This window comes from Henckelia pumila, chromosome 3, assembly GCF_033568475.1.
Source record: "Henckelia pumila isolate YLH828 chromosome 3, ASM3356847v2, whole genome shotgun sequence".
NCBI classification, from domain to species: Eukaryota; Viridiplantae; Streptophyta; class Magnoliopsida; order Lamiales; family Gesneriaceae; genus Henckelia; species Henckelia pumila.
In genome coordinates, this window is record NC_133122.1 from 15070849 (window position 1) to 15094347 (window position 23499).

Here is a 23499-nt window from a genome sequence, read left to right on the forward strand (position 1 = left end):
CAGTGCTGGGGCGCTGCAATATTTTTTTTAAAAAAATTTCATGAGTTAGCCCGGACCCTGAACCGGCGGTTAACCGGACCCGGACCAGAACCGACCATAGCCGGTTCGGTTAAGGGTTGGCTAAATGCCAACCCGGACCCGGCGGATCCGAACTGGACCCGGACCGTGGCCAGGTCTACTATCCGTAGATCGTGATTCGTGGGTTTACATATCAGTTTTGGCATCTCCATTCAAGTTCTCTACTCAACGAATTCTCCATCTCAAACTCACTCCTCATCATTCATCCCAAAATTTCTACGGCAACGGCATTGGAAGTCCGATTACACTTAGAATTACTTTTTAGTATTTCTCCAAGTGCTAAAGATTTTCCAACGAAGACCAGTGGAGTACTACATAACATAGTCATCAAATTGGGTCTTGCATAAGGTAACAAACACATTCATTTGATTACTTTAGCTTACATGCGTCCTACTCTATTCGGGTTCTACTGATTTGCCATAAATTCACTTCGGCTTTTATGGCTTCTCTACTGTTTTGAAAGAATCAACCACTAACTGTTCGATAAAATGTGTGAAAATGAAAAATTATATTTTACTACACAAGACCCGGGCGTAAGGAGGCATACTCAAGTTCCATCTAGTTTAGCATTTACAAATGTATTGGTCTTACAGATTTAGGACTCATATAGCAATTGTGTAGTGTGTCCACGTTCATGAGTTTTTTTTTACTATTTCGCTTCTGGATATGGCAGCATTGCAGTAGGAATATGTATATATTACCAGCACATGGATATTTTATGTTCAAGTTTTTTGAAAAACCAAAATGTTATTACCCCGAAAAGAACATCATTGATCGTCTGCATATATATAAGAAGGCCATTTCATCATGTTGAATTCAAGAACCTATATACTCTGAATATTGTCTATATATACAGGGATAAACACAAGAAAATGAAAACCGAATTACAAAATTAGATAGATTAAAATTGAATACATACATGGGAATACAATTTGTCTCTGTTTTGGAGGGCAGTTGTTCTAGAGAGATTTATCATTCAGTTTATGGAATATGTATATATTACAGATTACATTTTAATTACATCTTGGTTTTAGGCCTTTTTACATGTCATTCAGTTTATGGAATATGTATTTATTATAGATTATATTTGAAAGGAATATTTTATTCCTTAAAATCATCCTATTTTGAAAAAAATTTATTATTTATCTTTTGCCTTTCTTGGACATGAAGTTATTTAATTCCTTGAATAACTTGATTTAATTAAATTTATCAAAATATTATGTTATCTAATATCTATTGATTTAATTCTTTATTGTGTAGATTTGCCTTGATCAAGATCTAGAGTCCTGCGCCTACAAGAAAACATTCTAAAAAGGACTCTTGCTCTATTTATTGATGACATACGCCTACAAGGAAGGCATCGATCATTGAGAGACCGGGAGTTTTCAAAAGCAAAAGAATACGTTCTTAGAACGGCTGGAGCTTGACGGTTGAACATAGTGCTTGAAGCCGTGAAGAACAATTCGGAGATTGTTGATCGAAGAAGTGTGCTACTCACATGTTTTGGCTTCAAGAGTTTTTCTCCTTATTCTGTTTTTTTTTATTATTCTATTTCATATAGAATGTTTTCTAGGAGAAACTTTATTATTTATTTTCTCACTTTTCTTGAGAAATTGATTTTTACAATAGTCACTAGTGTTAGGGTTTGTAACACTCTGTGAAAGTTTTCTAGTGAAGTTTTGCCCTGAGGCGCTGCAAGAGTATTTATACTCTTGCTTAATTCAATTGAGTCTATTTATTTGATTGCTTATTTATTTTATACACGCTTAACTTATATTCCGCTGCAAATTACTCAAGGTGTTATAGTAGGTGTTGTCAACACCTTGTGACAACACCTCAAACTTTTATGTGCAACTTTTATTTCCTTACAAGTGGCATCAGAGCCATCTTCTTGATACATTAAGAACTGATCTTGGTTGCTTATTTTATTACAGGAAATAAGATGGACTCATCATCTGTTTCGAATTCGTTTCTCAAACCTCCAATTCTTGATGGAGCCAATTACGCACTTTGGAAGCATAGAATGAGATATACTATTAAAGCTATGGATGTTCGTGCTTGGCAAAGTATTCTGACTGGTTGGACTCCTCCAACAACGCAAGATGACGACGGAGACTATATCATCAAGAGAGAAGAAAATTGGACTACCGAGGAAACACTAAGCTCAAGCTACAATGCTAAGGCACTCAATGAAATCCTTGCAACTGTGGACATGAGGATGTATGGGATCATATCTGACTGCACTATTGCTAAGGATGCATGGGATGCTCTTCAAGAACACTGCGAAGGGACTGATAGTGTGAAAAGAACAAGACTGAGATTGTTAAACGCTAAATTTGAGAGAATCAGGATGGATGAAAATGAGACTATTGCTGAGTATGATAAGAAACTTAGGGAGATAGCTACTGAGGCTCATGCTCTCGGAGGACCTATTGCGAGTGAAGCTATGGTGAACAAGGTTCTTTGATCTTTGCCTAAAAGATTCAATGGAAAGATATAGGCACTTGAAGAAGTAAAGGACACTTCAAAGATGAAGATGACTGAATTGATTAGCATTCTTCAAGTTTTTGAGATGAATAATTCAGATCAAGAGAAGGATAAAGGAAAATCAATAGCTTTTCAAGCTTCAAAGCCTTCATATGAGGAATATGTTCAATTTCATCAAGAGGTTCATCAATCTGATTTAGGAGAAGATTCGATCTCTCTCATGACTAAGAAATTCAATGATTATCTGAAGAGGATGAAAGAGTCAAGAAAGACGGATCAAAAATTCAAGACTCCAATGTTCTCCAACAAACCCTTGAGGATCACTGGACCAGAACAATCACCAAAGAAACCTACTGATATTTCTAAGCCTCGGATGATGGTGGATGAAAAAAAGAAGTTTGTCTCAAAGAAGCTGGACAAGGTTCAATGTCATGCTTGTCAAGGTTTTGGACACTATGCAAATGAGTGTGCCAACACACTTAGGAAAGGGATGAACACGTCTTTGAGTGATGAAGAGTCTGAAGAAGAAGAACATGAATATGAAGAGAGTCATACTGCCCTATCTGTCTTACTGAAAAGCAAGAAGAAGTTTCAAGTCAATCCTTTAGATGTTGCCGCAGGTGTTGCCACATCTGGCCGTAACACCTCCCAAAGGTCAGTCTGTTTGAATTCCTCCATTACTGATAATATGTGTGATAATGATACAGAGGAAGAGACAATGTCTATAGAAGAAGCTCGGATGATGTTTGAAGAATTACATACTGATTGGATTGAAAGGAACAAAGTGAATACTATCCTTTCAAAGAAAAATTCTGATCTAAAGGCTGATGTGTCAAGACTGGAAATCATACTAAGTAAGAAAGACATTGAATTAAGCCAAGTGAAGGAAGAACTCGGAAAGGCAAAGGCTACATTGGCTAAGTTTAATTCAAGCACCTCCAAGCTTGATTCTCTACTCATGATGGGAAGAGATGGTACTGCTGGTTTGGGATTTGAAAATAGCATTTTTGAGATTGGTGATCGAAAGGCCCTGTGTTTGTCAAGGAAAGTAACAGTTCAGAAAACTCAAATAAAAAGGCCTCACCAATTGTTCCTCCAAAAACAAATCCACAACCTGCTGCTCCTTCAATGGCTAGAAGGAAACGTAAGTATATCTGTCACTATTTTCATAGACCTGGTCATATCAAACCATATTATTTTAAGCTGCATGAAGATTACAGGTATAGATCTGCATCGAAGGTGTTGCCTACGGTGTTGCCAACACCTCCTCACAACATCCCTAGAAACAGATCTTATGTAAGAAAGATTTGGGTACCAAAAGCTGATATTCAATGTCATATGATTTATAGTGCTTTGAGGACTAATGTTTCAGGTGCATGGTACTTTGATAGCGGTAGCTCTCGTCACATGACAGGATCCAAGAAGTTTCTCACTGATTATGTCGAACAGAAAAGTGGAAAAGTAACCTATGGAGGAGGTTCAAAGGGAAACATTGTTGGAAAGGGAACTCTGAATGTTGCTGGACTGCCCAAGCTTCACAATGTGCTTCATGTTGAAGGATTAACCGCGAATCTAATAAGCATAAGCCAACTTTGTGATGATAATTTGCATGTGCAATTTGATAAAAAGTTATGTAAAGTTTTTGATGAATCAAATCTATGTGTCATGTCAGGTACAAGGTCGTCCGACAACTGTTATCAACTCGGAGAAGAAATGGCTTGTAGGCACACAAAAGTGAATGAGTTTGATCTATGGCATCAAAAATTGGGTCATGAAAATTTCAAGACATTAAAGAACTTGAGTAAGTTAGATGCTGTAAGTGTAACACCCGGTATTTTAAATATGTAAATCCGCATGCATAATTAGGATAGTTAATTATTTAAATTTGAGATTTATGGGTTAAATAATTATGTGAATTATTTGTGCATGATTTAATTTATTTTTAAGCATTTAACCCATAATTAGTGATTTTTATGATTTTTAGTATTTTAATTATTTTATCGCGTAGACGGGACCGTGGACGGGCGAGATGACAACTTTCTAGCCAATTAATTTCATGAGTCTTTTTAGAGCCCTAAAATATTATTTTGAGTTTTATTACCTCAAAATTTTTAGTATTTAATTTTATATAATTTTAGGAGTCCATTTTTATTCAAAATAAGCCAAAATATTGACTTTTTAGTATTTTTAAAATTCCCTAAATTTATAATTTCGGGATTTTGTATATGATTAACTTAAATTATCAGATTTTAGTTTTTATTTAGAGTTTTAAAATTTTAGGTTTTATATTTAAAACTTTTAATTATCCTAAAACCTATTTTAATTAAAAATAAAACTCTAACCTAATCTACCCCAAACCCACCGATCCCTCACGCTCTCAGCCGCCACCCCCACTATTCATCTTCTTCCTCGAACCAAGGCCAAGGTGACTCCATAGCTCGATTTTTCTGTAAGTTTCGAAGGGTTGTTCGTCGTTCGTCGTCCCGGGAATCGTTCTACGTGCTTCTAAACTCAAACATCGGTGAAAGGCATGATTTTCTTCCAATTTTTTTGTACCTATCAGATATTATATTGTGTGGATTGTGTATGCATCAAAACTTTCAATTTTTTTTTTCAGAGAATGGTTCGAGTGTTCGGATTTTTCCCAAGGTTACTTGTTTTCATGATTCATGTTCACGTTTTTAGGCCATGGGTGCGTTCTATCTGCTGGCTAGGGTCCCTAGGGTGTCCTAGGTGTGACTGGACTCGAGTGGCTCGAATGGCTCGAGCCAAACGAGCCCAGGGAAGCCATTACTGCAGCCGAGGGGGAGACGCAGTCTAGGGTTTCGAGAAAGAGGGCCACGGCTCGGTGCGTGCGGCTGCATGGGGGCTGGGGCTGGGTCAAGTCAGGTCCGCCCATACGTGGGCTACGTCTGGGCGGCGGCGCTCCGGCCAGGGGCGGCCGGAGCAGGCCGGCAGCAGCCACGGAGTGGCTGCTGCTCACGGCCGCAGCCGAGAAGAGGCTAGGGGTCGGGTTCTAGGGTTTTCTGTTGGGTTCGGGTCGGGTTTGTGGTCCGGGTCGGGTCAGTAGGGTAGTGGTCGGGTTAAGTGGGTCCGGGTCCGGGTTTGGTGGGCCGGGCTTGAGTCTTTTTATTTTTAAAATATTTTATGAATTAATGGGTTTTTGGGCCAATTAATTTGAAATAAAATTGTTTGGACTCCCAAATAATTTTATTTGGGCTTTTAAAATTTTAATTAAGTAAGTCCATAAATTTTATGGGCTTTTGAGCCCATAAAAGTTATTGGGCCAGTCTTTGGGCTTTTGGGCCCATTGGGCCAGTTTAAGTTGTTATTGGGCCTAGAATATTTTATGGGCTTTAAATTATTTTATTGGGCTTAGAACAATTTTATTGGGCTTAAGTATGTTAATGTGCCAGATTTAAGTAATTGGGCTTGAGTGTTAGGGCCAACAGTCCAGGACCATCCATGAGAAAATTGCATGTGTCCTGATATATTTAATTATTTTTATGCATTGAAGTTATTTTAATATTTATATGTTAGTAAGAAATTTAAATTAAATATATATGAAGGACACACATTTTAATTAAGTACATGCATTCATGAAATAATTTTATGCATAATTAAATGTTTAAGGTTGAGCAATAATAAAATATTTTATGTTGGAAGTTGAAGTAGTGTGACAATTTAAGGGGGATTCGTCCCCATATGTGAACTATTGAAGGGCAGTTTACTGCCAATTTAAGAGGTGATTCGTCACCGCCACGTACGTTGGTTTTCACGCTGATCAGTATTTAATGTATGATTTAAGGTTACACTACGGATACAACCATGCGATGTTAGAAAATAAATTTCTCAACAATGTTTATGTATTATGTTATTTAAGTTAAGTTATGTTATGTTATGAAATCTTCAAGCATGCTCATTCATGTATATTTATGTATTAGTATTTAATTGTTTTAAATTATTTTAAACTCTTGTTATGTTAGCATGTTGGGTCTCTAGGCTCACTACACTGGTATGGTGCAGGTGAGTACGTTGAGGATGAGGTTGTACCCACCGGAGGCGAGGATGTATGAGCGGGCATTCAGTGACCCCGTGACCGTGATAGATGTCTGAGTCACATGCATGTTTTTGATTATGTCAGCACGTTACACATTTTATATTATTTTTCAGTGGTTGTGAGTTTTGAATATTTTATTGAATATTGTCAGTGCATGCAAACTTTAATCATTTTTCTTATGCAGTATTTTTAATTAAATGTTTGACTCAGATATTTATTTTATTTAAAGAATGCAATTTTTATTTAAGTTATTTATTTATTTATTTTAAATCTTTTTATTCTGTGCATATATGTATGGGAATATATGTACATATTTTAATTAGTAAGTATATATAAAAAAAAAAAATTCCGCATATTTATTTATTTAATAATTATAGAGTTAGGGTCGTTTCAGTAAGAGGTATGCCTAACTTAAAATCTGGTATTCCATTTGTGTGTGAAGCATGCCAGAAAGGGAAGCAGACTAGGGTGTCACACGAGGTGTTGCCAACATCTGTGACAACACGCTGCCTTTAGCTTTTGCATATGGACTTGATGGGTCCAATGGATGTTGAAAGCTTCGGTGGTAAGAAATACTCTTTTGTTTGTGTGGATGATTTTTCAAGATACACATGGGTAAATTTTCTGAGAGAAAAATCAGACACATTTGATGCATTCAAGAAATTGCTCACCAAAATTTCGAATCTATACAATCTGAAGATAATCAGAATTCGTTCTGATCATGGTAAGGAGTTCGAAAACTCTTCATTTGCTAGCTTGTGTGATAAGAAAGGTATTTCTCATGAATATTATGCCCCTAAAACTCCACAACAAAATGGGATAGCCGAGAGAAAAAATAGGACTTTGCAAGAAATGGCAAGAGTGATACTTAGCTCTAAAAATATTTCAAAATGTTTTTGGGCTGAAACTTTGAATACTGCATGTCATATTTCAAATAGAGTCTATTTGAGGAATGGTACTACTGTGACATCCTATGAACTTCTCATGGGAAAGAGGCCAAACCTTAAATATTTTCATGTTTTTGGATATGTTTGTCACGTTTTGAATGATAGAGATCATCTTGCTAAATTTGATGCAAAGAGTGATAAGTGTATGTTCTTAGGATATTCATCAAATAGCCGAGCCTATAGGATGTATAACTTGAGAACAAGGACTATTTTTGAATCAATTAATGTTGTTTTTGATGACTTTGCAGATCTAAAGAAAAAAACAGCTGAGGATGATGTTAATGATCTGCTGGATAATTCTGGAAATATAGATGTTGTCAAAGGAGTGTTTCCAACACCTCCGACAACACCTCCTACAAAAAATCCAGATTCAAAAGTTGAAAAGCCTACTGATGAGAATACTGATGAAAGCAATGAGGTAAACGAAGCTGGAAAGAATATTTCAAGCAGAATTCAGAAGAATCACCCAACCTCACAGGTAATTGGAGATGTGTATGGAGACTTGCAAACTCGAAGAAAAGAAAAAGTTGATTATCGAAAGATGGCAGGTCTACTATGCATGAGTTCTACATATTCTCAGGTAAGATTCTCTTGTTTCGTGTCAAACATTGAACCAAAAAGGGTTGAAGAAGCTTTAAAATATGAATTTTGGGTCAATGCTATGCATGAAGAGTTAGAACAATTTGTGAGAAATGATGTTTGGTATTTGGTACCGTGTCCTGCTCATGGTAATGTCATAGGAACTAAATGGATTTTCAAGAATAAAACTGATGAGTCGGGAAACATCATAAGAAATAAATCTAGGTTGGTAGCTCAAGGGTATACACAGGTTGAAGAGGTGGATTTTGATGAAACCTTTGCTCCTGTAGCCTGCATTGAGTCTGTCCGACTTTTGCTTGCTATTTCATGTAACATGGGTATGAAACTTTTTCAAATGGATGTAAAAAGTGCCTTTTTTAATGGGATCCTGAATAAAGAAGTCTATGTGAAACAACCTAAAGGGTTTGAGGATCCAAATCATCTTGATTATGTGTATAAGTTGAAAAAGGCATTGTATGGATTGAAGCAAGCACCACGTGCATGGTATGGGAGACTCACCGAGTACTTGTTGAATATTGGGTTCAAAAGAGGTGAAGTGGATAAGACTTTATTTGTGCAAAAGTCTCAAGGTAATATCTTAATTTGCCAAATTTATGTGGATGACATAATCTTTTGTGCTTCAAATGATAAACTTGTTGATGATTTTGTGAAGTGCATGTGCTCTACATTCGAGATGAGCATGGTTGGTGAGTTAACTTACTTTTTGGGATTACAAGTAAAACAAATGTATGATGGTATATTCTTGAGTCAAAGCAAGTATGCAAAAAATCTGGTGAAAAAGTTTCTGAATGATAACACTAAACACATGCGCACACCTATGGGGTCTAATGAAAAGCTGTCAAGGGAGGATGTTGCCGAAGGTGTTGACAACACCCTCTACAGAAGCATGATTGATAGTCTTTTATATTTAAGTGCTACTAGACCTGATATCATGTATAGTGTTTGTCTATGTGCTAGATACCAGTCTAACCCAAAAATTACTCACCTAAAGGCCGTTAAACGTATACTGAAATATGTGGCAGGAACCATGAATTTGGGTTTGTGTTACACTAAAGAAACCAATTCGAATTTGGTAGGATTTAGTGATGCTGATTGGGCTGGGGATTTAGATGAGAGAAAGAGCACTTCGGGAGAATGTTTTTATTTGGGAAATAATTTAGTGTCATGGTACAGCAAGAAACAAAATTGTGTCTCTTTGTCTACTTCCGAGTCTGAATATGTTGTTGTAGGTAGCTGTTGCTCTCAACTCCTATGGATGAATCAAATGCTAAATGATTATGGTGTTAAGAGTGATACTCCTATTGTGTACTGTGATAATTCTAGTGTCATTGATATATCCAAAAATCCAGTACAACACTCTCGAACAAAACACATTAATATTAGACATCACTTCATTCGAGATTTGGTCGAGAAAAGCATGATCTTAATTGAGTTTGTTGGAACTAATAACCAATTAGCTGATATATTCACAAAATCTTTGGATTTTGAGAGATTTTCCAACCTAAGAAAATCTCTCAGTATGTGTGCATTATAGACAGGATCGAGATGTTGTCAGGAGTGTTGCCAACACCCTGTGACAACACCTTTTCATGCATGTGCATTTTTAGGATCTTAGGCATCTCTGCATTCATGCATTCACTTTGTTTTGTGATGTGATGGATACTTTGTAACCATTGACTAGTTTTCACTCAGGATTCTTTGCAAATTATTTTACAGTTTAATGAGATTTAATTGAAGAAGAGTTCTGACTAAATCACGAAGTAGTGGAGGGATGTTCGTGTATTCCATGATCATGTCCCAAGTGAAAAGTGATTTCGCAAATTCAAAAACTCAAAATAACAAAATGGTTAAAAGAGATCATCTCAATCATCAAATTTGATTGAAAATCAGAAGCAAATGGAAAAAGCTACCTAGAGGGGTCCATTTGAAAATCGTTCCTTTAGTGTGCATGCTACCACTTCTTCAATAATAATGATATAGGAAATTAAAATTTTTTGAATCCTGAAGTGTTGCTGGGAGATGTTGCCAACATCGTGGATAACACCTCATTTGTCAACATATATTTGCTCATCTAATTGCATTTTAATTTTATGTCACGTTCTGTTTTAGACATAATTAGGACATTCATATTTTATTTTATGAATATCTTTGGCTGAAAGGTTATAAATTCCGATCTAACAAAAATTTTGAATTGTGCCCTATCCTCTGAATTTTTGAATTTAAAAGTGATTGGACTTTGTTTCAGTGGTGTTAAAATCTGATGAGGAGTTAAAATTGGAAATATTTGGTGAAATATTTGGCCAAGATTATCGGAGGAAATCAATGGGATTTATTGCCTAATTTTAAAGCAGATTTGTTACCGTTTCTCACTTTTTTACCGTTAGGGTCATTGTTACCGTTGGGGCCTACTCAGAATCCAAGTTAGAATAGGAAAGGTTTGAGGGTTTATTTATCTGGGATTTTATCTTATTTTGGAAACACTTTTTCTCTATATTTTCATCTCGCATTCCCTCATCTTCTCTGTGTTGTTGTGTCCTGTTTTTTTTCTCTATCCTCACGTAATTTCATGGCAGAAAAGGGTTTTGATCCCCAAGATATTCGTTCTGAAATGGGTTACAATGAAGATGCTGCGGAAGGTGTCACAGCACCTACATCACCACACCCCGTGGTTGAACAAGCTATTGTTCTGGTTGCTGAGGAACCAGTGCCTCTGGACTCCATCGCTCCAGGAGAGCCTGGTAATGCCATCGACGTGGAAAATATGCCGGACTTAAGTGTGCTGAATAGGGTGTTTCCATCGAAACCCTTGACCCGACGATCGAAGAGACAAGCTGGATATAATCCAGATTACACTGCCTCAAAGCGTTTCCGTGGAAAAGGTCAATCATCAAGGCCTTCAATGCTAGATACAGAGTTTTCTTCAGGAGATGCAAGTGATGATGAAGATTACAAACTGGTGCATCGAAAGAGGGGAAAAGCAAGTGCAATGGAACCCTCAGTTCAAACCATCCCCGTCCCATTTGAATCTGAAGAAAAATCTAAAGGAAGTTCATCCTCTGATAGTGAATCCACTGAATCAGAGACTCCATATGTTCCTGCTGAAAAAGTAGCTCCTGCTTCTATTCCAGTTTCTGAGGGACCATCTTCTACTGCTCCTTCTGTACCATTTGATGATGAGGAGATTTCCATAGCCCAGTTCATGGCTAAGATGAAGAAGGCCCACGGCAAAAAGCCTATATCCTCTCCTACTGCCCCTGTTCAGGAATCGGATGATGAACCTGATGAAGAGATGCTTCAGGAGTATGCTGAAAATCGCCCTACACCTTCTGAGAGTTCCAGCTCTACTTCAAGTGAGGATTCAGATGCTGAGGATGAGTTGGAAGAAGAGTCAGTTTCTGATGACTCTGAAGAAGAAGAAGAAGAAGAAGAAGAAGAAGAAGAAGAAGAAGAAGAAGAAGAAGAAGAAGAAGAAGGTGCTGAGGAAGGTGTTGCCGACACCCTGGACAACACCTTAGGAGAAGGGTACCGGGTAAATTCCTCCTATTCCTTTGCTTTTTATTCCAAGGAGATTGCTGACTGTTGGGATCAGTACTCTGATCGTGAATTCTTGGAGGAGCGAAACATTGATGTCGAGAGCTATGAAGCTCAAAACTTGGTCAGATTTTTTGAAGTGAGAAATCTACTGGCCACTGTCTCTACCGCTGGTCCATATTGCAGGGAAATTGTTCGAGAATTCTACTGCAATCTCACTGAAGCTGTGAAGGATCCAAGATTTGTCAAGTATGGAAAGGTGTATGTGCGAGGACAGATTTTTGCATTTAGTCCTGCCATGATAAATGGTTTCCTTCATACTCTGACTGTTGATGATGCTGCACTTCCGTCTATGGATGAGATGACCTCTGTCATTACAGGTGGTCAAGTCACTATTTTTCCCTCCCATCCTAAGAAGTTGCAGGCTGCCAAACTCATATCTTTCTACTCTGTTCTCCACAAGACTGCTGTGAAGACATGGACTCCCTCCGGAAATTCTACAGTTGTGACAAAGCACCAAACTCCTGTCCTTTATGCCATTGGCACAGGCGCAAGTTTTAACTATGGAAGACTTGTTTTTGACACTGTAATGGGATTTGCAGATTGTGCTCAACCTACCTTGAAGCTTCCTTATCCATCTTTGATCTATTCTATGCTGCTGTCTCAAGAAATTGAGAAGGATGTTGATGAAGTACTTACTGAGCCTGGGGAGTTGATGAAAATTGCACCTGCTCTACTCAAAGGAAACAGGACAGTTGATCTTCCTTGGTCTGAGTCAGGTGTTGCCGCAGGTGTTGTGGCAGGTGTGGCCAACACCCATCTGCCACTACTATTTTTGTGCCCCCTTCTGCTGCTCAAGCTGTTGATTCAACGTTTATTCAAGCTCAATTGGTGCATGCTGAAAAGAAGATTGCACAAGCTCTGGCTGACCTTGCATATTACAAAGGGTTAAAGGCTCACTATGAGTCTCTTTTAAGGGGAGCTGGCCCTTCTGAACAAAAAGGGGGAGAAGACAGTGATGAGGCTTCCGAGAGCAATCAATTCTAATTTTTAGTGTTTGGTTTTCTATTTTTTAGTTTTTTTTTTTGGCTTTCCTAGTTTATTTGTTTCTTTTAGGTTAAGTTTTAATTGTTCTGGTTTTTGCTCTGTCCCTAATCAAAATTTTTTTGTTTATCACTGATGTTTCGTATTAATTTTGAGATGTCATAAGCTAGATGTTGCCAACATCTTGTGACAACACCTTTGCTTATACTTAGGAGGAGAACCTATTCAGGGAGAGTTTTGATTAAGGGGGAGTTTAGTTGTGTTTTGTCCAGAAAGGCAAAAAGGGGGAGATTGAAAGGAATATTTTATTCTTTAAAATCATCCTATTTTGAAAAAGATTTTATTATTTATCTTTTACCTTTCTTGGACATGAAGTTATTTAATTCCTTGAATAACTTGATTTAATTAAAGTTATCAGAATATTATGTTATCTAATATCTATTGATTTAATTCTTTATTGTGTAGATTTGTCTTGATCAAGATCTAGAGTCCTGCGCCTACAAGAAAACATTCTAAAGAAGGACTCTTGCTCTATTTATTGATGACATATGCCTACAAGGAAGGCATCGATCATTGAGAGACCGGGAGTTTTCAAAAGCAAAAGAATACGTTCTTAGAACGGCTGGAGCTTGACGGTTGAACATAGTGCTTGAAGTCATGAAGAACAATTCGGAGATTGTTGATCGAAGAAGTGTGCTACTCACATGTTTTGGCTTCAAGAGTTTTTCTCCTTATTCTGTTTTTTTTTATTATTCTATTTCATATAGAATGTTTTCTAGGAGAAACTTTATTATTTATTTTCTCACTTTTCTTGAGAAATTGATTTTTACAATAGTCACTAGTGTTAGGGTTTGTAACACTCTGTGAAAGTTTTCTAGTGAAGTTTTGCCCTGAGGCACTGCAAGAGTATAAATACTCTTGCTTAATTCAATTGAGTCTATTTATTTGGTTGCTTATTTATTTTATACACGCTTAACTTATATTCCGCTGCAAATTACTCAAAGTGTTATAGTAGGTGTTGTCAACACCTTGTGACAACACCTCAAACTTTTATGTGCAACTTTTATTTCCTTACAATATTTTAATTCCAACGTGGTTTTAGGCCTTTCTAAATATGATATCTACATATATTCTTGATCATTTTACATTTGATTTATTGGAATTAGTAATTAGGATGGAGTTTAGGGGATGTGATGCATATTGTGGATACCATGTTGTTTTCAATCAAAGTCGACGAACGTATCTTCGTAATTTATCTGCTACTGATTTGATGTCCAAGATTTTAAGTATGGTACATTTACTTCTTATGTCTTTTCGAATGTTTGAGATACAATCTCCTTGGTTGATGTAAGGAGGTTGTTGAAGTTTACTGCTTCATTTTCTTCAACATGTGCATATGGTATATTTGGAGTTGGAATTTGGATATTTGTCTCATTGTGCTCTGTCCCTCACAAATTCCTCCAAAGTCTCCAACAACTTGCCAGAAATTTTTTGTACTTCCGGATACTCTGATCACTTTGCCACACCAATGTCCTTGCACCAGTTATAGAATCCCACCAGCTCATCGATCTGCTTCGCTGCACTAGCATAAGCATCAAAAGCCTTCACACAATCTTGAATATCACAACCAGAACCTCACACTTCTGCATATAGCTTAAAGCTCTCCTTCATCTTCATATTTCTCTTTTACAATAACCATCTCTCTTATTCTCTTTCCCTCCTCCCTCTTCCCCTCTTCACAGAACGTGGTGTCTACGCAAGCAATGCGTGTGCCTTTAAATTTACAATTAAAGCGATGCATATTTATCTGTCTAACTATGTATACCTTTAAATACAGTGCTTGATTACACAAAATTTTAGCTAAGTTATAACTATAAATTTTATGCACACATAGTTTTCAGAATTGGTAAATACTATAAATATTATTTACCTCAAAATACAAATTATTATCACTTTGTGGTTTTTTCCATGATTTTACTTAAGTTACACATTTTAATGTTTTTTGTGTACTTTCCTTTTTTAGGTGTCTTAATACCAAGTTTTTAAATATTGCTGATAACTGTGTGATTTAATGTTGTGTTATTTTTGGTAGCCTTAAATTTTATGTTCTCAAGTTTCTTTTGGAATTAGTGAGAATTACTTTACATGAACATTTTTTCTTGCAATACTACTTTGTTTTCATCTATTATTTTGCTACAAATTATAATATCATGACATTGGATTTTATGCAGCAACAACTATTCGATTCCTGATGATTACTATAGGTCCACACATAAAAAATCCAAGTGGTCATGAAAGAAGTTTAAGTTCAAATATTGATATGCAGGAATATCTTTTGAGTTTTAGATTAAAAATAATATTATGGTTGCGACAAACATGTATATATTAGGATTGTATTTTCAAATTTTTTTAGTTAAAGACTTTTCTAAAAGGTACATGCCAATGTGTATATATATGTGTGTTTTAAAGAATTTAGTTATCTTATTTGATCACAGTAAATTAAATTTATTTTGGAAAATTGTGGTAGGTTATACACAAACGTGTTTGCCACATTTATTTTGTTACACTTCACATTAATGGTGAAATTACCAAGATAATTGTTGCTTAACTCAATAAGTAAATTTGTTAGAACATACTTAGTAATCGAGAATGGGTAAATTTCTCCCTATATATAAAGAATTTCCCCTTTAAACACCATTTTTTAAATTGCCAAAATTGCTCTTATGTAATATAAATATTACAATTTTATTTTTATTTGTTTTTTTTTTTTGAAATTTTGATATTTCAAATTTTCATATTTTTCTCAACTAAACATTGTAGATAAGATAAATTGATAAAAAAAATTTAAATTTATTTTTATATTATTTTATAAATGATAAAAAATTAATTTAAATATTATTGAAAAAATAATATTTATATATAACATACAATATTAAATATATTGTATGATTTTATACATACGCAACGCGTGTGCGATTATGCTAGTTGGTATAATTAATATTACATTGTTGACAATATTTTTAATTTAGATCGAACTCTACCTGCGTTATCATCCGTGCCTTTTTCGAGTATGATAAAAACAATATATGGTAAAACATATAATCATCTTATTGTGGAGGAATGTCAATTTCTGTTCTTATGTGTTGTGTTATCAAAGTCTAAACTTTATATTCACTTTTGGCTCGACAGCAAACAGGAACTGGCTCGGAACTAGACTGGGGTCGTTTGATAAGCCGGTGGTCCGACCTTCAACACGAGACCGGCCAACTACGAGTTAGCTGAACTTTATCATCTCCCCGCGACACCATAATTCTAAACTTTAGGCACTATTTGATACGAAGGATAACACATTGGTTAATTAATAATCATTGTTTTAACTAATATTTGGCTCAAGTTCTTTAAAAAAATGCGCAATTGTCTAATCCAAGTATATTAATTTAAAGTTCTTAAATTATTAATTCATCATTATATAATCCATGAACGAAACAGTGCCTTATTGTTCAGAAATTAATTAAATCAAAACCAGATAGTTGAAAATGTATTACAAAGATAATGCCTAGAAGTTCAAGTTTTTAGCAATATGCACAGCATTGAAAATCAAGAAAAATAATTAAACACAATAATAATCTCATATGTATCGAACAATTAATTTCCCAGTAAATCAAGCTTCAATTTTTTTTTGTTTGTTTTTACAGTTTTAATTAATTTTCACTTCTCTGAGACGAACTCCTCCAGAATCCAGCACTGTAAAATTTTTCCCACATCTCCTTCTCCAGCTCCATCACCTCCTTGTCGTCCCCCATCATCTCCAGAGCATTGACCATGGCCACCGAATGCATATGCACCTCCTTTTCATCGCACCCGCACTTCCGCGGCGGCAGCAGCCCCTTCTTCATCAGCCTCAGCCGCCGCTTCCGCCTCAAGGCCTTCCGGCACAGCCCCGCCGGCAACTTGTACACAGCCAGCACCAGAAGGTTCACAATCCCGCAGGGACAGCAACAGCACACCGCCGCGCACTCCGCAGCCGTGCCCCCCGCCACCTCCGCCAGCCTCATCTTCCTCACGCCGCCCCGTGACGACGAGTAGTCCGCGTTCTCCAGCAGCGGCTGCCGCCGGTCAACCATCGAACCCGGCGGACGCAGCAGGATTTGCCTCGTCATTAATATATATACACAAACTCAATCAATTTCCTCCAATCTCACAGTTCTTTTCGATTAAAATCTCGCAACCTGCACTTGAAGAATCACCCCCAAAAAAGAAAAATCTAAATTAACATAATCCCACTTCAAAAAAAAAAAAAAAAAAAACCCAATCCAATTTCCCGATCACCCGAATCCAACGAGATAATCAACAAAAAATATATCAATGACAAGAAAACAAGAATACCCAGAAATTTCCAAACACTTATTTCACAAAAGTTGCAGAGCGGGAGCTAGCCTCGCCATGCTCCGGGGGATACGGCTTCAATCGACCGCCGGGACACGCAAAAAACTCGGCGAATCCGCGGCGTAAGACCCTTTTTTCTTGGATGATGATAAGAGTCGAAAGAAAAGATTTTGAATATCAGCGATTTTTGACAAATTCAAGCGATCGGTTCCCCTGCTCTGTAGCTAAGGTTCCACTATTATTATCAATACTTGTTTAATCATTCATTCGTTCTACGACTATTATTATTATTATTATTATTATTATTATATATTTAAATACTTTTAGATAGAGGCTATTTTCGTATATTCAGTCATTAATTAATACATAAATATTTGTATAGGTTCAAATCTATATTTTTATGAATATTCTTCTTTAATGCATATATATACGAGCTCACACACATATATATAACCATCTTTCATATATGTATAATCTTTTATTTTATAAAATTTTGACTTAGTCTAAATATTGATAATTGCAACAATTTGAATTAAAATGAAATCTTGAGTTTAGAAATCAGATTATTCTTATTAAAGATATGATGATTTTATAAATCAATGCGAGCATGTGATAAGACGTCATTGGAGATAAACTTGAAGATAGTTTTACAAAATTTAAAAAAATAAAAAATAGAGTTTCTATAAATTTAAGGTAGTGTTTGTAATATTTTAAAATATATAAGTCATTATAAATTTTTTTTTTCACAAATTTGTTATGCTCGACTTTAACATAATGGAATAGATAGATCATAATAGATGATATACAAGGAGAAGGAATTTTTTAATTCACCTTTTTATGATAAATAAAAAATAAAATTAAAAATAAAAATATAGCATCAGTCATCACACATAAATATTCTATTTTTGAGTTAATTCTCATTAATATTTTTTTATTAATAATTAATAAATAAGTTTGCTATGAGACGATCTCATTTATTTATGTATGTTAGGTGAATGATATGATCTATATCTACAATAATAAAAAATATATATTTTTTAATGAAACCGGTGAAATAAGATAATTGTTTCACAAAATTGACTCGTGAGACTGTGTCATACGAATTTGTGTTAATTAAAATACCTTTTTGCTTAATCCTATTCTTATAAAATTCTTTCTTTTTTAATCATTTTAAAAAAAATTATATGAGTCGAACCATGAAAAAAAAATTTTTTGCATATCATAATCACTTATTATTAGAGGTTGAAAACAATACTAAGTTTACGTCATGCCATGATTATTTACCAAGTCAAAACATTTTGGTAAAATCTTGTCATCAAACAAATAATATATTTGAATGCGCATAATTAACATTAAATAATAAGTACAACTATAATGTGAATGAATGCACACAAAATTCCGAGAAGCTAATCTCTCAATATATAATAAGAAGACAAATTGAAACACTTGTTTAATAATAATTCCGATTCCGATGATTCCATAAAAATAATAATAATAAAATTCGAACCCTAAACAGGCAGCTTCATCTATTTTAAAATATCTTAAAACATCATTGGTACAGTAATTATTATTACTAAATCCTTCGAATTGTGTCACAGATCATATGTACCATTAATTACGACTCTCAGTCCATTATAGTTTTCAAGGCACGTTGTATTATGTTATTCATATGTACGTGATAAATACTCAAGTATAATTTTAAATGGGATAATTTGCATTTCTCATTAATTTTTTCTATTCCTGACATTCACTCATTTTATAAGTTACTAGTATTTCATTGCACGCGTTGCGTGCTCGTACATTTTATTTTTTTAACGAAGAAAATAAATAATAAATTATAAAATTTAAAAATAATAAAAATATAACGTTTTCCTAAACAAATATTCACAAAAAATATATATTTTTTATAAAGTGAGTGTCATTTTTGTAAATAAAATAATATCAAATGACACAAAGTGAGCTTTTAGTGGCTAGAAAAGAGAAAACCATATAAAATAACTATTTTGCCCATTAATTTTGATTTTATTGAAAATTGAGTCAGGAGATAATGATCATTTCAAATCAAGTTTCACCAATTAATTGAAAATTTGTTAATTAAAGGATCTCTATTTTAATAATATAATAAGATATTATATAATTATAATTATAATTGATAAAAGAAGTGAGTGTCAAATGTATAAAGAATAGGAGATGTTAATGCAAATGACTCATTTTAAATGTATCCGAAACAATATAAAACAAATCTTTTAAAATATCAATTTACATCGATTTTTAAACATTTTGGGCAAATTTTACACATTATTATTATTATAAACATGTATTTGTTTGATAGGATGGGGCATCCTAATTCAAGTGTCCTTTCATACCAGCTCATCACGTTATCCTAATTAAATACGCCTCAACTATCCCCAACTTAATGTCTCGTTTGTATGGTCATCTTTTGTGCTCAAACCCAAATTTTGTTTATAACTTTAGTATCCACATTTTATTTTACGCTTTCTTCTAAGATCGATGACGGATCTAGCTTAGATCATTTTTACGTTATATTTTATTTATCGAAAAAAATTCTACACGAGTTTTTCATTTAGCTCGTTAAAGACCATATTTTTCAGTACTTAAAGTTCTGTCAATTTTCTAACTTCTAGAACACAACTTCATTGAACAATATATTGTAATTTTTTTTAACATACAATTTATAATATTTTGTCGTCATAACTAATAACATATAATTAATAACATATAATTTATTACATTAAGTAAAAGTAAAAGTTCACCACATCTTCAATTCCTAAATTGTAGGTTCGTTTGCATTCGTTGGGAGCGGCCTGTCGTTTGATTAGTTTCCACCTAATCGATGTCTCCAAATGGGTGTTGGCATCTGAACTTGTGACCATCATATATTTCTTCTAAATGTTTTACTACCATTTTTTGTATAAAAAAAATTTGTTTTATTGCAATAAATGCTCAACCCAGTTTTTTTTTTCTTTTTTTTTCTTTTTCCGAAATGACTGGTAACTAAACAATTGTTTTGAATAGGTGTATAACGAATCGAGTTGGTTTGCGATTTTTGACTTGGTTTGATAAATATTTGATTTTTATTTGAATTTATTGAACTTGAGTCGAACCCGAACATGTTGAAACTTTTTTCTCAAGCCAAAATCGAGTAAAATTAACTGTTTTAAAAAAAATTCGCGAGCATTAATATTTTATAATTACTGTAATGTAATGTAATCATATAAATATATATTTCGAACTTTTTAGATATTTCGAGCTTTCGAACGAAGTTCTTGAATCATAATATCCGAGCAAAATTTCAAATATTTCATAAATATGTTCGAATATTTCAATCCTAAATCGAACTTGAACTTCGTTTCGAGCTCGAGTAGAAATATTTGAAATTTGATATTCAAATCGAGCTCGAACTCAAATATACTTAGTTTGAGCCGAACTCAAACCTTAATTTTATATTATTATTTGGTTTGTCGATTGGTTTACTCCCCTAGTTAATTTTGCAAAAACATAAAAGCATAAAATAAATATTTATCTTTTAAGAAATAATAAATCAAAACTCATAAAAAAAAATTTAAATTCATTTTTGTTAGTTTCATATTAAGCATTGCTATGAATACAAAACACAAAAATTCACATGACGCTTTCACATATCAATTTTATGACACAAATATATTATTATTTTTTTATGTAAAAAATATTATTTTTAATTGTAGATAATAACATATATAATATTATTATTTCAAATTGTAACCCACTCAATGCATATCCTGTTATACTCTCAATTTATTTCATTATTCTTCTACAATTTTCTAGATCCACCTCCATTGTATCAGTCAAGATAATGACCGCTAAAGTAAAATAGTGTTTGATAGAGTTTCAACGAATCACTTTTTAATTTTTTAAAAAAAATTTTCCTAAAATTTGAAAATTTTGTTTAAAAAAAGATCAAAAGCTTTTCTTAAAACATCACTCAAACAATGTGCAATGAGGCAAGGTATTTATAAAAATTCCAATTATTTAAAATTAAAAAAACTCGTTAATATTTGACTTTATTATTAAATTACAAAATTGAAGTAAACGGACTACTTTCCTTTTCTTCTTTTTTTTTTTTAGAAAGGATTGACTCCGAATGTGACCCATTCCACATGATTCAGAGGTCCATTGGTTGTGGAGGATAAATCGATGGATGTGCACGAGCGGCAGGGACCTGAGGAAGGGAGCACATGGCCCAATCCCCAGAGCATACCCCACAATATTTCAGCAGGGAATATGCTTTATACGAGGATCAAACGGGCAACGCTGGAGAATTTTTTCCCACGTCACCTCAGGCCTTACCAACTCGAGTATGTCTTTGTGGGCAAACGGACTACTTTCCTTGAACGCAATTATGTGGCTCAAATCGATTCCTTTTATGGGTCACGTGAAATGAATGGTGTCAATTGTGTTCTTGGAAACGATCTATATTTTTATTTATAAACTATTATCATATTATATGCTAATTAGAGTAATAATATACAACTCGATTATCTTTAAATAATAATAATAATAAACAACAATGGAGATTGATCTCGGTTCTCTATTGCTTTTGAGCTCTTGAGAAAAACAAATTATTATTAAAAAAAATGGAATACTCGGGTCCGTTTGATAGGAGTGATAAGATAAATAAAAGATGTGTTAATTGATGGATTATTTTATGGATATATGCAGATAATTATTAACGAGGATAAAAACTAAATCTATTTGGTACGTTTTTTATTCGGTGGATAAAATTTATATACGTTTTCACATTACCAAAATACCCCTGTCTTCATCTCGAATTTATCAAATATTGACCCACTTCGTAATACAGATCTGGTTCATTGTCCGTGAGCTTGAACTTCTTTATTGGGCTGCGAAACATCATCTTCTTCACCGACAACGGTAAAAATTTTCTTGTGATGCGTTCATTTTCATGTATATGCCAGATCTAATCTGTGTTCTTTCATTTTCGTGTTGTAAGTTTGTTGAATAATTTTTCAACTCTCTCATCTATTATTTAAATTCCAGATTTTAGTGTTTTTTTAATCTTCGGCACTTGAAGCTCCGAAGTGCTGAAGTTGTTCAATATCCATTTTTCGGCACCAAGTGGGTTGACGAATAACGATGCCGCACGATAGGGTCCTAATTTCATTTCGATGAGCATGGAACCTTTTTTGCAAATTTTTGCTTACTTGTAGTTGAAGAGAAGAGTCCAGATCAAACGCGAACGATAAGATCTTGGATCCAACTTTTGCCGCACAGAACCGTATATTTTCCCCATCTGATACACTGGTTTTTTGATGAATAATTATGAAGAGCCAGGGACAGAATGGTAATTACATCGCTTAGTCTCGTGCACTGTACAAATCGTGATTCCCTATACCTGCATCGAAGCTGGTTTCTTTTTGCAGCTATTTCCTTCGATGGCCAACAAATAATCACGGGCCTGTAGTCAGGCCTACCAAACAGACCCTAATATGAATCAGTTCAAATGCCGGAGGATTTTGTTTTGTCCCATTTTGAGGGTTTCAATTCTCTAAGTTGCACAAAATTATTATGAGACTCTATATGGATCAATTTTAGGAAACATATTTCTAACTCCCCTTACTCAAAGAAATATTAGTTTTGTGTAAAGAAATTATTCTTTCATTGATTCTTCATATCATCTCATAAAAAGAGTTATTCATAAAAGAGTTAATATTACAGTTAATCTCAATATTCTATTATTTAAGTCAGCACTCAATTAATCACCTTTTTTTTTATTTATGTTTTAATCGTTTTTATTTTATTTGAAATTTTTGACATTTTGCTGAAAATGTTTGTCATCATAAAAAATAATTAAAAAAAAAGGTGTGGACAGACAATCGTTATCTCAGTAATGACATGAAAATAACATCAAAATTTTTTATATTTTATTGAACTAAACAAAGCAGTATTCCATTTGCTATATACCACTCAGATTAATTAATTTTATGGCACTTATAGTTCCTGTTTTTTCCTCTTATTTTATTTAGTTATCATGTGATTTTTAATAAATCTTGCGAATATGGATTTCTTGGATTTTCTTTTATTACAACATTATGGTGGTTTTTTTTTTTTTTTTCATTTCTTAAACCCACAGTTGGGGATATTTATGTCATTTCAAACTTGGAATTTAAGTGTTAGATGAACTACACGTTATTTTCGCATCATTAACATGCATAAATATATGATATTAACTTCTTTTGGCCAATACTTTAAATTTTCAACCCAAAAAAAAAACAAAAACAAAAAGGAAATTCATCACATATTCCCCAACTAAAAAAAACGGAGGCCGATATTTTCTTTACTAATAAA

At 34.2% G+C, this 23499-nt stretch overlaps 2 protein-coding genes across 3 annotated transcripts; one reads left to right on the forward strand and one right to left on the reverse strand.

Moving 5' to 3' along the window:
- The first annotated feature begins 2020 nt into the window (after positions 1–2020).
- LOC140888122 (uncharacterized) lies at positions 2021–2545 on the forward strand. The gene has a single exon (XM_073295805.1). It carries the CDS (start codon positions 2021–2023, stop codon positions 2543–2545), a length of 525 nt encoding a protein of 174 aa, XP_073151906.1.
- A 13792-nt stretch (positions 2546–16337) lies between these two features.
- LOC140892853 (uncharacterized) lies at positions 16338–17388 on the reverse strand. Of its 2 annotated transcripts, none has more exons than XM_073301878.1 (2): positions 17134–17388; positions 16338–16976 (listed from the first exon to the last, which is right to left on the reverse strand). In XM_073301878.1, exon 2 carries the CDS (start codon positions 16905–16907, stop codon positions 16449–16451), a length of 459 nt encoding a protein of 152 aa, XP_073157979.1. In that variant the 5' UTR covers positions 16908–16976; positions 17134–17388; the 3' UTR covers positions 16338–16448. The 2 variants fall into 2 exon arrangements, with proteins under 2 accessions (XP_073157979.1, XP_073157980.1); XM_073301879.1 differs by having other exon boundaries at positions 16338–16981.
- Between the last annotated feature and the right edge of the window lie 6111 nt (positions 17389–23499).